The sequence below is a fragment of the Giraffa tippelskirchi genome, chromosome 8 (genome assembly GCF_054371585.1).
Source record: "Giraffa tippelskirchi isolate mGirTip1 chromosome 8, T2T-mGirTip1v1.2.pri, whole genome shotgun sequence".
NCBI classification, from domain to species: Eukaryota; Metazoa; Chordata; class Mammalia; order Artiodactyla; family Giraffidae; genus Giraffa; species Giraffa tippelskirchi.
In genome coordinates, this window is record NC_137282.1 from 8,544,506 (window position 1) to 8,556,537 (window position 12,032).

The following is a 12,032-nucleotide window of genomic DNA, read 5'->3' on the forward strand; positions in this document are numbered from 1 at the left end:
CAGGTCAGCAGGGACCTCCTTCTCATGCAAGGCCCCTGCCCTCCCAGCTTCCCTCGGTCTCTGAGTGCCCCGTCTTGGCTTCTGCAGCACGGTCTCACCCGCCTTTCCTCCTCCCTCTTTGCTGCCCCCTCCCCACCCTCTTTTCTGAACTCCCTCTAAATATTGCCTCAGTTCTGTGAGCGCCACTTTTTTCTCCCCAGAGAAGTTCTCTCACCACCAAGACTTAACTCCCAGGGATGCCTCCTTGCCAGGCCCTCTTCCCCAGACTCAGGGCTGGTGTTCCCATCACCCGCTTGCCCACCCCACTTGAGTCTCCCCTGGTCATCTCACACTGCGCTTGCCCGACACTGAGCCCCATGCCCCTCCCAGACCCCTGGCCTCCAACAGCCTAGACAGCTGACCCCAGGGAGCCGCTGCCGACCTTGCCAAGGCCTCCTCATCCATCCTCCCCTTTGCCGCCGTTACCGTGCGGGTTTCCTTCTTGTCCAGCTCAGAGAGACTCGTGTTGTCCCCAGAAGCCCTGCTTGTCACCCTCTCTCCTCTCTTACTTTCCAGATGGGTTACACTCCACTCCACGTGGCCAGTCATTACGGGAACATCAAGCTGGTGAAGTTTCTGCTGCAGCACAAGGCAGACGTCAATGCCAAGACCAAGGTATGGGAATGGCCGAGACGGAGACACGCTGGGACCCCCCCTCCTTTGCTGCAGGGCTTGCACCAGGACAAACATCTCCTCCAGCAACAAAAATACAAAGAATCTATAAGGGGCTGAAAATAACTGCGTGCCTGAGCAGTTGGGGCAACTTATGACAAGATACACAGAGACCAAAAACCCAACTGCCACGTCTAAAGAGCCGGGAGCAAAAACTGGCTGTCAGAAGCAAAAGCAGGGTCCTGTGCATGCCCCCTGCACACAACACCACCAAGGGCAAACTACCTTAGTCACCCCTCCAGCCTGACCCTTGGACCCGCCCCTACCGTCACTCCATGTCAGGAACCAGCTCGTCCCATCTCCTTGGGGAGCAAGCAAGGGAGCCTGATACTTGTTTTCAACCCCTCATCCCCACTGCAGCAGGGGCCCCAATAAAGCCTTGCCCAAGTTTCTTGTCTGGCCTCTGGTCAATTTCTATTGACTGGAAAAGCAGAGAACCCTGGTCGGTAACAAGACCAGTGCCAAATTCAGAGGCAACTAGAATCACTCTGGGCACATGTGAGGCTCCGCCTCAATTTTCAGCTTTGACGCTGGAGGAAGAAATGGGGAAAATGCTTTTTTTTTTTTTACTTTTCATACAGACGACATAGGCCCTGTGGTGGGTGGGTGTTGCTTTCTCTGTCACTAGCTCATCCTCCCAAATGTCTACCCGCTTTACAGCACGGATATAGCCCCTTGCACCAAGCGGCCCAACAGGGCCATACAGACATCGTGACACTGCTTCTCAAACATGGTGCTTCCCCAAACGAGGTCAGCTCGGTGAGTACTGCCCAGGGCCCTGATTCTGGAGACGTCCCTTCACCGGGGAAGCTCAGGTCATCTTCCAGTGCATCTGGGGCCCAAACAGGCTCCCCGGGACATGGGGTCCTCCTTCCCGAAGGTGGAAGGTTATCCTAGTAGCACCACTTACCCTCCCCCTTTTATTTTTATTTAAACGTTGTCAAAACCCTTAGTAAAATCCTTGCTAAAATCTGTGAAGCTGTTCTCAGTGTGACAAGAGTGAACAGAACTAAATGTCTTGGGTGGGTCCTGATGTCTGGGTGTCTCGGGGTCTTCAGCCATGTCAGTGGTCCCTGTTCAGCGGTCACTTCCTCCCCAGGCAACGGGACTGTCAGAGATACTAGCTTATCTCCGTGACTGCTTCCAGCTCGGAGAGCATGAGGACCTTTGATTGTCGCTGTGGTTGCTGAAGCTATAGCTCTGGATGGGACTGAGTCTGTGTGGGGTAGACCCTGGAAGCAGAGAACTTTGAAAGGGCATGGGTTCAACCCCTGGTCAGGGAACCAAGGTCCCACATGCCACGTGGTGCGGGCAGAAAGTTAAAAAAAGAAAAAAGCAGGAAAGTCTCATTATGCATTTAGTTTCACTTAGCTCTTCCTTTTAAAATCAGAGTAGAAATTTGCCCCTCACTTATTCTCTGGTGACTTGTGATTTCCAGCTGGCCTGAAAAGAGTTCACTGAAGTATGTGGGTTATTTGAACTGTTACCACGCTCAGTAACTGACACCCGAAGAACCGGCCTTGGCAGCTGTGGGCAGTACTGCCCGGGGCCCTCTTATTCCTGCAACCCCACCTGATGCCTCCCTGACCCTGACCTTCCCACTGGCTCCCTCTCGGCCTCTCTTGACTTCAGTGGCAAGATCTTCTCTGAGCACCCAGCACTGGTGGTTTAAGTACCGCGACACCCCGTCTTCTCGAGCACCACTGACCACACCCATCTGGGCACACACGTGTGCAGGGTCTTGCTCCGGGTGTGAATGATTGGGGTGTGAGTCTGGGCTGATCACGCCCTCCATCTGCTCTTCTCCCCAGAATGGAACCACGCCTCTGGCCATAGCCAGGCGCTTGGGCTACATTTCTGTAACAGACGTGCTCAAGGTTGTCACCGATGAAACTGGTTTGGAGGTATGTCAGCTCCTCTCCTGCACCCCCACCTCAGACACGCACAGCCTGCAGGGTGCCCCGTGAAGTGCCCCGGGAAGTGGAGCGCGTTCTGGGGTCCTGGGATTCCTGAAGGAAGCTTGAAGCCAGAAGACTTGAGGGTTGCGGGGGGGCTGGAGGGGGTCCTCCTCCATCAGGTGAGGCTTTACTGCCATCTGGTGGCTAGAAGAGTTGGGGCCTCGACCAGACCAAGGGGCGGCCCAGACGGAGTTGAGGGCAGGGACCAGGCAACCAGAAGCTGAGGTTCCATTCTTCACCCCCTACGGTTCCTGCCAGACCCCAGAGACCCTCTTAGCTGTCATTTTCTTCATTTGGGACAAACCTCCTTTCTCATCTCCTTCCGGTCTCCACTGCCATAACCAGATAACTGCCGGCTGAGTGAAAGGGCCCACTGCAGTGTTGGGGTTGAATTCCTTGCTTTTTTTCTCTTTTCAGTTGATCACGGACAAGCACCAGATGAGCTTCCCCGAGACGGTGGATGAGATCCTGGATGTCTCTGAAGATGAAGGTACAGGCTGGGATCCATACCGCATGCGGGTTGAGTCAGGCTGAAGGGGACACTTGGGACTCTGAACACTCAGAAGGCCTCTGGCCACCACTCCGGGTCACCAGGTCGTCAGAGGCGCAGCTGGACAGAACCACTTTCTAATGATGCTGTCCGTTAATCAAAAGGGCTTCTTTACTGTGATTTGAGGAAAAGTAAATCTACATCACAGAGACTAAAAATAGAAAAATCCCAAGAAGTTTCATAAATACACGTGTGTTTGCATGTAGCATACATGAAGTGAGATTCTGCTCAGATCAGCTCACTCTCAGAGCCGTAAGGAACTGTCATAAAATCCCACCTGATGCGTTCCTTGTGCTTTGAACGAATAGCAAGCTGTTTGATTTAAAACTGTAAGAATTCCTTTTCATCAGCTGCTCTTCAGACCACATGATAGGTCAGTCGGTTTAGGGGGTGGATCCATTATGAAATGACTGTGTTTTACACTTCTGTGGGCAACGGGGTACTTGTAGCACTTTTCCTGCTCCAAGTACACCTGTCTCCTGGCTTAAATTGGAAGAGAATCCTCGTGATTACGAAGGGTGGGGCTGGACCAGATTATCTCTCTGGTCCCTTCCATCTTGGTAACCCAGGGGTTGTGTAGCCTAGCGGGTTAGGTGAGAAAAGCTCTGCTGAACACCCTTTAATGAAACTCCTCTCACTTTACCTGACTTCAATCCTGTCCTTCCTTAAACGTGGCTCTTTCTTTGCTTTCCAGGAACTGCTCATATAACTATAATGGGTATGAAACACTTTCTGTTCCCTGTGGTCCTTTCTCATGAGCGCATTTCACCCTCAGCAACCCAAGCTCTCACTAATCCACCCCTGCTTTCCATAACAATCGGAGTTTGACTCAAACAGGACATTTCCACCTGTAAGGTCCATGCCCTGGCGGGCGGCTCCGGCCTGTCCACGTCTGTGTCCGTGCCACTTGCCACTGTGTCTGTGGTCATAACTGCATGAGCTGCTGTGGTTCCATCCTGTAGGCTCCTGATCACAAGGCCAGGAGGGGCCACTGAGGGGCAGGAAAGGACCCTGTGAGGTCCAGGGCCCCTGCTCCAGTGCAAGGAGGAGAGAGAATCAAAGAGGCAGAGTCGGGGTTGCAGACAGAGGTTGAACCTCCCAGCGATGGGCTTCAGGAATGTGGATTCAGCCGCTGAGGTTACACAAGTCCCTAGTGCCTCTCTGGACAGATGGGCTCTGTTCCACGGGGGTTTGTTCCTCTGTTGCATGTGGTGTGGAAAAGAACAGAAGCACCTCTTAGAAAGAGCACCCTCGACAAGGGCTGTTCTGAAGTGGAAACATGTCAGGCAAAGAAGGTTCCTACCGGGTCTTCCCTGGTTGCCCAGTGGTTAAGGCTTTGCACTTCCAAAGCAGGGGGTGTGGGTTTGAGCCCTGGTCAGAGCTTCCCTGGTAGCTCAGCTGGTAAAGACTCTGCCTGCAATGTGGGAGACCTGGGTTCGATTCCTGAGTCGGGAAGATGTAGGCTACCTACTCCAGTTTTCTTGGGCTTCACTGGTGGCTCAGCTGGTAAAGAATCCGCCTGCAGTACAGGAGACCTAGATCCCACATGCTGTGAGGCATGCCACCACCCCTCCCCCCCCAACCCCCCAAAGGAAGAAAGTCCCTTTTGGTTGAGTTGTTATCTTCTCCAAAGCCTCGTGCAGACTATGTTAGGGACTGACTGCCCGGCTGCAGGGCTGGAGGTACAGGGCTGGTTGAAGATGAAGATGTTGCTATGGTCCCCTTCTAGCATCAGAGACCTTGCCCCACGGCCCGGCAGGGGTGAGTGTTGAGAGAAGGAGCAGGAAAGATACTTTTTAAAAAGAAAAGAGGGTATCTCCTTCCTATCATTCACTTCAACCTGTGTGGTTTCAGGGGAGGATCTTGGCTCCAGGGCAGAGAGGCCAGATGCCAGGGATGTAGATGAAGAGAAGGAGCTGCTGGATTTCGTGCCGAAGCTGGACCAAGTGTAAGAAATGCTCCTGTGGTGGGGGGGTCCCCCTCCCTGGACTCAGGGTAGAAGATCCAGGAGCAGGGAGGTTCCAAGAAGGCCAGGCCTGGACAGAGAGCTCGTCCAGTGTCTTAGGATAAGCCAGCTCTGCACCAGGGGTGCCAGGCGGGGGCAGAGATCTCCCGTACATCCTGCCACCCTCTCCCGGGTCCCTGCCTCCCACTGTTCCTCCTCCCCCTCCTCTATCCACACCCTCCCCCTTTCAAACACTCAGTTTCACACCAGAAAAATCCACAGAGGGAGATCCCATTAGAAACCATTGCGAAAAAAGGGGTGGGTTATTATAGGATGGGGCTTCCCTGGTGGTTCAGAGGGTAAAGAATCTGCCTGCAATGTGGGAGACCTAGGTTTGATCCCTGGGTTGGGAAGATCCCCTGGAGGAGGGCCTGGCAACCCACTCCACTATTCTTGCCTGGAGAATCTCATGGACAGAGGAGCCTGGTGGGCTACAGTCCATGAGGTCACAAAGAATCGGACACGACTGAGTGACTAACACACACACATATTACAGGATCATATGAAATCACATGTGTGAAATTTTGAGAATTGTAAATCACTATAGAATTTAGAGAACCTTTCATTCAATTAAGAAATTTAAATAGTAAGAAAGAAACTATTGCCAAGCTGAGCTCACAGGCCAGCCACGACCCTCCATCAGCCGGTCCAGTAGGGAAAACCCGCAAAGGGTCTGTGTCTGCCTGGCCTGTGTTGCTCATTCCTCCAGGAATGCGGTGAGCTGTTCCCATGTGTGTGTGTTGGCGCACACAGGGATTCTGTGAACGAATCTGAAAGCGACAACTTTGTGGAAACACTGAGTCCTTGGGGTTTTCTGAAAAGACAGACATGTGCCAGCTTGGTTCCAGGGCTTATGCAAGAGAGGGCCGTGGACCAAGGAGAAGGGACCCTGTGACTAGTATTACTGAACTTCAGTTAGCAACGCAAGACGAAGACCTCGACCATGGAGAACCTACAGATGTATTTGGTAGAATGAAAACACACACCCAGTGGTCAGACCATGAAACAGAATAAGATGTTACAGCCAGAGCAAGAGTTCCCTCAACAAGGGGACCAAGGCTACAGAACTGGGGTGGTACACGCAGGAAGACTTCCTGGAGGAGGCAGTCTCAACTCAGGCTCAAGACAGGCTCTGGGGAAAGGCCTAGAGGTGGAGGGGGAAGGCCGGGATGTAGCGCCTGCACCAGTGGGGTTCAGATGGTGGCGGCGGGGGGCGGGGGGCGGTCAGATTGGATAGGTGATCCTGGGGGTACAGAAATGTCTCACTGAGGCATCCGGTGGAAGATGACGGGCTATGCAGAAGGATCGTGCCCTGATGGCCCAATGTCCTCGGTGTACAGGGTGGAATCCCCAGCCATCCCGCGGATTCCCTGCGTCACACCTGAGACCGTGGTGATCAGAGCCGAAGAGCCAGATCAGGTGAGACACATCCTTTCTCTTACCTCCCCTTGGCGGGGAACAGATTCTCCGGGCAGTGATTGCTCTGAGATGACCTGCAGCATGGGAAGAATTCATAAAACTCACAGTGCTTACCAAGCCCTGCGGATCCCAGATTTCATGTGTCATTTGCAGCAGCGGTGCCCCAGCACTCATATAACCCCACCTATCTAAGATCTGAGTCTCTGAGAGCCTGAGGGTGCCTGGGACGCCCTCGTCCTAGTCTCAGCAGGGCCGAGAATTGGCTTCAAAGCCCATGTTCTCTTGCACACAGGCCCTGAGCACACGCTGTCTGCACCCGTGGGGGCCCTGGGTCCCGGTACCGGAGAGGGCACCCCAGGCTGCAGCCACATCTCCATGGAGCTGCGGGCAAGTCCGGAGCTTGGCACCTTTTTGTTTCACATCCATAAAAATGGGACAGTTTCTGCCTCACGTTCCTCAAGGGATTACTGGGAGCTTAAAATACCAGTCCAGGTGGAAAGGGGATGTCAAGGAGAGCTGTCCCCAACGTGGCTGTTACTCACTATAATACCCTATTTGTGGCTTCCCTCGATGCCACTTGAATTTGTCCCCAAAATGGGTGGGATGGTTTAAAGCAATGTAATGCTCCTCGATTTAATTTTTATGCCAGTTGGCACTTTTTTTTCCCCCAGGGCAAAGGGGTTTTCTGGGATCAGAAGGAAGCAGTGTAGTGTTTAGAGGTTGGAAACGGCTGCCCTGAGCTTGGTCACTGAGCCAGACGTGTCGGTTTTCCAGCTAAGGCTGCTCTCTTCCTCCGCCCTGAAGGGATGCGTATCTGAAAGCAGCGGCAGAAGCCCTAGACCCACGAGTGGCACTGGGAGAGGGTGGCTGTGACGTGGTCTGGTCAGCCCTCCCACCCTAGGGCAGGTCACAGGGCTGTGACGGTGGTTCACGCCGTGGGGCGGGGTGGAGTTTGGGAGATACGGCCCTGGGACTGCCCTGGCACATCCCCCCGGTGCTGCCGAAGACAGCGACGAGGAAGCTTCAAGGGGACCCAGGTTCTGCTGTTCCCCGGCCAACCGTGCACTCGGAGGCCCTGCTAAGTCATGAACCGAGTCAGCAGGGGCTTCCCGGAGTCCTGCCAGGTGCCCTGGATGGGACCCCGGGTGGGAGGGCGTGGGAGCAGATGGTCCAGCTGGGGAGGGTCTCAGAACTCAGGGGGGTGACTACCCAAGGGCTCAGCAGCGTTGGGGACAGCGGGGAGCCCTTCCAGATCAGAGTCAAGGGCAAGGGTTCTCAGAGAAAACAAGAAGTGGACGATGCACAGGGAGGTCCAGCGAAGGAAACGGACCTGGGCTCCTGGCCCGGTGGGGATGCCAGAGCGAGGACCAAGTTGAGAATAAAGCTGGAGGGGGTAGGATCTGAACCTATGGGCTTCGTGAGTCCTCGCGATGGACAGGCCTGGGCCGAGGTAGCCCTGAGGTCCTGCAATTACAGCATCACTGTGAGGAAAGGGGCCGTCTCATTTGCAGAGGGAGAAGCAGGAAGTCCCCCTGGGATGGGGGAATCTGTTCTCTTTCCCTTGATGCCCCAGTTCACGTGGCTTGCCCAGAGCCAAGCAACTCGTAGGTGATGGCATGGGCTCCAGTGCCAACTCGCGTGTGGAAAGGATCTGTGTGGAGCTCACGGGGCAGGGTTCATGGGGCAGGTGGGGTGGGGTGCAGGCCCGGAGTGTACGTGGTGTGTGAGCTGAGACCGAGGCTGGACGGGAGGGAGGACTCGCTCCAGCGTTGGAAGCCTACCCCAGGGTCCTGAGCCGAGGAGAGGCCATGTAGGTCCCAGGAGGCCCGTGCTCCCTTTTAGACTCTGGGTGAGCTTTGTCCCAAAGGGTCAGTCAGTTCCAGGTAGCACCTCCTTCGCTGGGCCCTTGGTAGCTGGCCGAGCCTCCCTGGCCTCTGCGTGATGTCCACTGGCCGGGACCATCGGCTGTAGCTATGGCCCACAGGTGATAACAGCTGGCCTTTCCCCCACCCCGCCCCATCCCCAGGTGTCCAAAGAGTACGATGAAGACTCTCTGATCCCCAGCAGCCCGGCCACAGAGACCTCGGACAACATCAGCCCCGTGGCCAGCCCGGTGCACACAGGGTGAGTGGCCCGGGAGGGGCTGGTGGCCCTGGCCCCACTTGCCCGCCCGCCTGCCCGGGAGAGGCCGACACGGACCCGCTGTGCCCTAGGTTCCTGGTGAGCTTCATGGTGGATGCCCGCGGGGGCTCCATGCGGGGCAGCCGGCACAACGGCCTGAGGGTGGTGGTCCCGCCCCGGACGTGTGCGGCACCCACCCGCATCACCTGCCGCCTGGTGAAGCCCCAGAAGCTGTCCACGCCACCCCCGCTGGCCGAGGAGGAGGGCCTGGCCAGTAGGATCATCTCCCTGGGGCCCACGGGGGTCCAGTTTCTGAGGTGAGAGGTCGCTCCCCTGCCCCTGACTGGTCCCTGCCGCCCCCAGGCCAAGAGGAGGCGAGCCCGGAGCCCCCCACCTGCTTTCTCTGTGTCCCAACTTGTCAGAACCGGAAGCCCCTGGGCTCCTAGGTACACGTAAGAGTCTGGTGCCTGGGGCGAGCTTAGCACCCTCAGGTCCTGTGTGACACTATTAGAAGGGGATGAAGATGGCTACTTCGGAGGCCCCCAGGGTTTAGTTAAGTTCTGAAACGGCCTTCCTAGAAGACAGCCCTGCAGCCTTGTGCCCAAGGGCAAGACTGATGGTTTCAGAGGCCCCCCTCACCTTTCCTGCAGCAGATCTGCTTCTCCTAGCAACCCTGCATCCTTCAGGCACCACGGGCTCCATGCTGGGACAGGCCTGGCCCAGGAGGCCATGACCTCCTGCCTGCATCCACGGCCTGTCTCACCCGCTCCCAGCTTTCTTCCACCGACTGCAGAGCAGCTGTAAACTTTCACGTTGATTTCCCCTTTAAATGTGACGCTCAAAGCCGTCCTTCCTTGCTTCCCTGGTGGCTCAGCAGTAAAGAATCTGCCTACAATGCAGGAGATGCAGGTTCAACCCCAGAGTCGGGAAGTTCCCTTGGAGGAGGGCATGGCAACCCACTCCAGTATTCTTGCTGGGAGAATCCCATGGACAGAGGAAGCCTGGTGGGCTACAGCCTGTGGGGTTGCAAAGAGTCAGACATGACTCAGCGACTAAATAACAGCAACGACTACAACCATCCTCCCGAGGAAATGCCACTGTCTAGACAGAGGACGCTGAGGCTCAGAGGGGTTTGGTCCCCTGTCCAGGACACGGATGGGTTCTCAAGGTCAGGTCCAAGGTCAGGGTTATTCTGCCGAGCCTCGGCCGCATGGCCGTGGCAGGACGCGCCCTGTGAAGTGAGGTTGGGCCAGATGAGAGGGTCCTGGGGCATCTTGGGAACCTGAGGCAGATCTGTCCGCTGTGAGGACCAGCTCGTCCGGGGGACCCGCTGCCCCCCGCCTGCCTGCTCTTGCCTCTCGAGCCCACGGCTGTCGCCCACATGGCACACACACTTGCGTCCAGCCCCTCCTCTGTCCCCTCTGTCCCCCCAGCCCTGTGATCGTGGAGATCCCCCACTTCGCCTCCCAAGGCCGTGGGGACCGTGAGCTCGTGGTGCTGCGGAGTGAAAACGGCTCCGTGTGGAAGGAACACAAGAACCGCTACGGAGAGAGCTACCTGGACCAGATCCTCAATGGGATGGACGAAGGTGAGCAAGCCCCCGGGGGCCCAAGCAGCGCCTTCCTCTTGGAGGAGGGGGTTTGAGGCTGCCCTGGGGGTGGGCTGGTGGGGCCTCCTGGGGTGGGGGATGCCCTGAGAGTCTAGGGACGGCCCAGCTCCGGCGCCCAGGCCCCCTGCAGCCTGGTCTCCTTGTGCTGCTCCCTCTGGGCCTGGGCTCTTCCCCCTCCCGGCGGCTCAGCCTCCCACCCCTGCCGGAGTCGGGGAGGGGGATACTGGAGCCGGGACGAGGGGCCCTGGGAGCCCGCAGTGGTGACCGGTGGGCGGACGCGTGCGTGTGGTTGCAGAACTTGGGAGCCTGGAGGAGCTGGAGAAGAAGCGTGTCTGCCGCATCGTCACCACCGACTTCCCCCTGTACTTCGTGATCATGTCGCGGCTCTACCAGGACTACGACACCATTGGCCCCGAGGGCGGCTCTCTGACAAGCAAGCTGGTGCCCCTGGTGCAGGCCACCTTCCCCGAGAACGCGGTCACCAAGAGGGTGAAGCTGGCCCTGCAGGTGACGCACGCAGCCCCTCCTTGCCTGCTGGGGTCCCGTCAACCTGAACTGGGTTCAAAGCGTCAGGGCTCTCGGAGATAGCCTCCACCCTTGGAGATAGCCTTTGTCCCCAAGACATCTCTACCTGTTGGTCCACTGCCTAAAAAAATCCCGTGAGAGCTCTGACCTTGAGCTCAGAAGAGAGTTGGGTGGCCGGGATAGGGCAGACACTCTGTTAAGTTGCAGAAAACCCTAGGTGACATGTTTAAACCGCCAGGTCAGCATTGAGGGGAAGCCACGTGCTACCTGGACAGGTGCCTGATGCCGAGCAAGGCTCCAGGGAGTGGGGAGCAGCAGGGAAACGGGTGTAGGGGCTCAGACAGGGGAGCTGGGCAGGACATCAGCAGGACAGGCCCCCCCACCGCCGGGGGACTTTCGCACCTGCTGGGACAGCCCCTCTCATCCCTGCCCATGGGCCCTCGGCTGCTCCGGGCTGAGCATCCCCCTTGGGCACCTCGCAGGCCCAGCCTGTACCCGATGAGCTGGTCACCAAACTCCTGGGCAACCAGGCCACGTTCAGCCCCATCGTCACTGTGGAGCCGAGGCGCCGGAAGTTCCACCGCCCCATCGGCCTCCGCATCCCGCTGCCCCCGTCCTGGATGGACAACCCTCGGGACAGCGGGGAGGGGGACACCACCAGCCTGCGGCTGCTCTGCAGCGTCATCGGTGAGGGGCGCCCCCTCTGTCTGGTCCACGCCCGGGGAGACGGGAGGGGACGGAGCTGGGGAGCGATGGGCCCCTCGGAGGGATGGGGGGCTGCCTCCGGGTACAGTCTCCCTGTCCCTGAAGATCCCTCAGACACCAGAGGAGGGGGTCCTCCCAGGGGGGAGGAGGTCACGGGGTGCAGGGTGGCGGGGTGGGGGGCTAGGCTTGGGGCCTCAGCCAGGTATGCACGCCCCACGTTGGCCTCTGGAGACAGTCCCCCAGCCCTGTCTATGCCTGTGGCAGGAGGAACCGACCAGGCCCAGTGGGAAGACATCACAGGGACCACCAAGCTCGTCTACGCCAACGAGTGCGCCACCTTCACCACCAACGTCTCTGCCAGGTGAGACCCCGCCCGGCCGGGCCCCATGATCCCCTGGGCCCTGCACAAGGGGGGCGGCGTTGTCCCCG

The 12,032-nt window shown here is 57.6% G+C and overlaps 1 protein-coding gene across 12 annotated transcripts in view; it reads left to right on the forward strand.

The window, feature by feature from the left end:
• Positions 1 to 12,032, forward strand: part of ANK1 (ankyrin 1) — a 232,830-nt gene that overhangs the window by 178,943 nt on the left and 41,855 nt on the right. For 9 of the 12 annotated variants that reach the window (XR_014061892.1, XR_014061893.1, XM_081519219.1 and 6 more), the window contains exons 19-31: positions 556 to 654; positions 1,372 to 1,470; positions 2,523 to 2,615; positions 3,087 to 3,159; positions 3,914 to 3,937; positions 5,074 to 5,167; positions 6,565 to 6,643; positions 8,670 to 8,767; positions 8,857 to 9,081; positions 10,198 to 10,352; positions 10,669 to 10,880; positions 11,381 to 11,585; positions 11,868 to 11,964. Coding sequence is in view for 10 of the 12 variants with exons in the window: in XM_081519219.1 (XP_081375345.1) it covers positions 556 to 654; positions 1,372 to 1,470; positions 2,523 to 2,615; positions 3,087 to 3,159; positions 3,914 to 3,937; positions 5,074 to 5,167; positions 6,565 to 6,643; positions 8,670 to 8,767; positions 8,857 to 9,081; positions 10,198 to 10,352; positions 10,669 to 10,880; positions 11,381 to 11,585; positions 11,868 to 11,964 (1,553 nt within the window). In the remaining 2 variants the exon portion in view is untranslated. The remainder of the gene's footprint in view (positions 1 to 555; positions 655 to 1,371; positions 1,471 to 2,522; positions 2,616 to 3,086; positions 3,160 to 3,913; positions 3,938 to 5,073; positions 5,168 to 6,564; positions 6,644 to 8,669; positions 8,768 to 8,856; positions 9,082 to 10,197; positions 10,353 to 10,668; positions 10,881 to 11,380; positions 11,586 to 11,867; positions 11,965 to 12,032) is intronic. The other 3 variants (XM_081519221.1, XM_081519222.1, XM_081519224.1) reach the window with 1 other exon arrangement.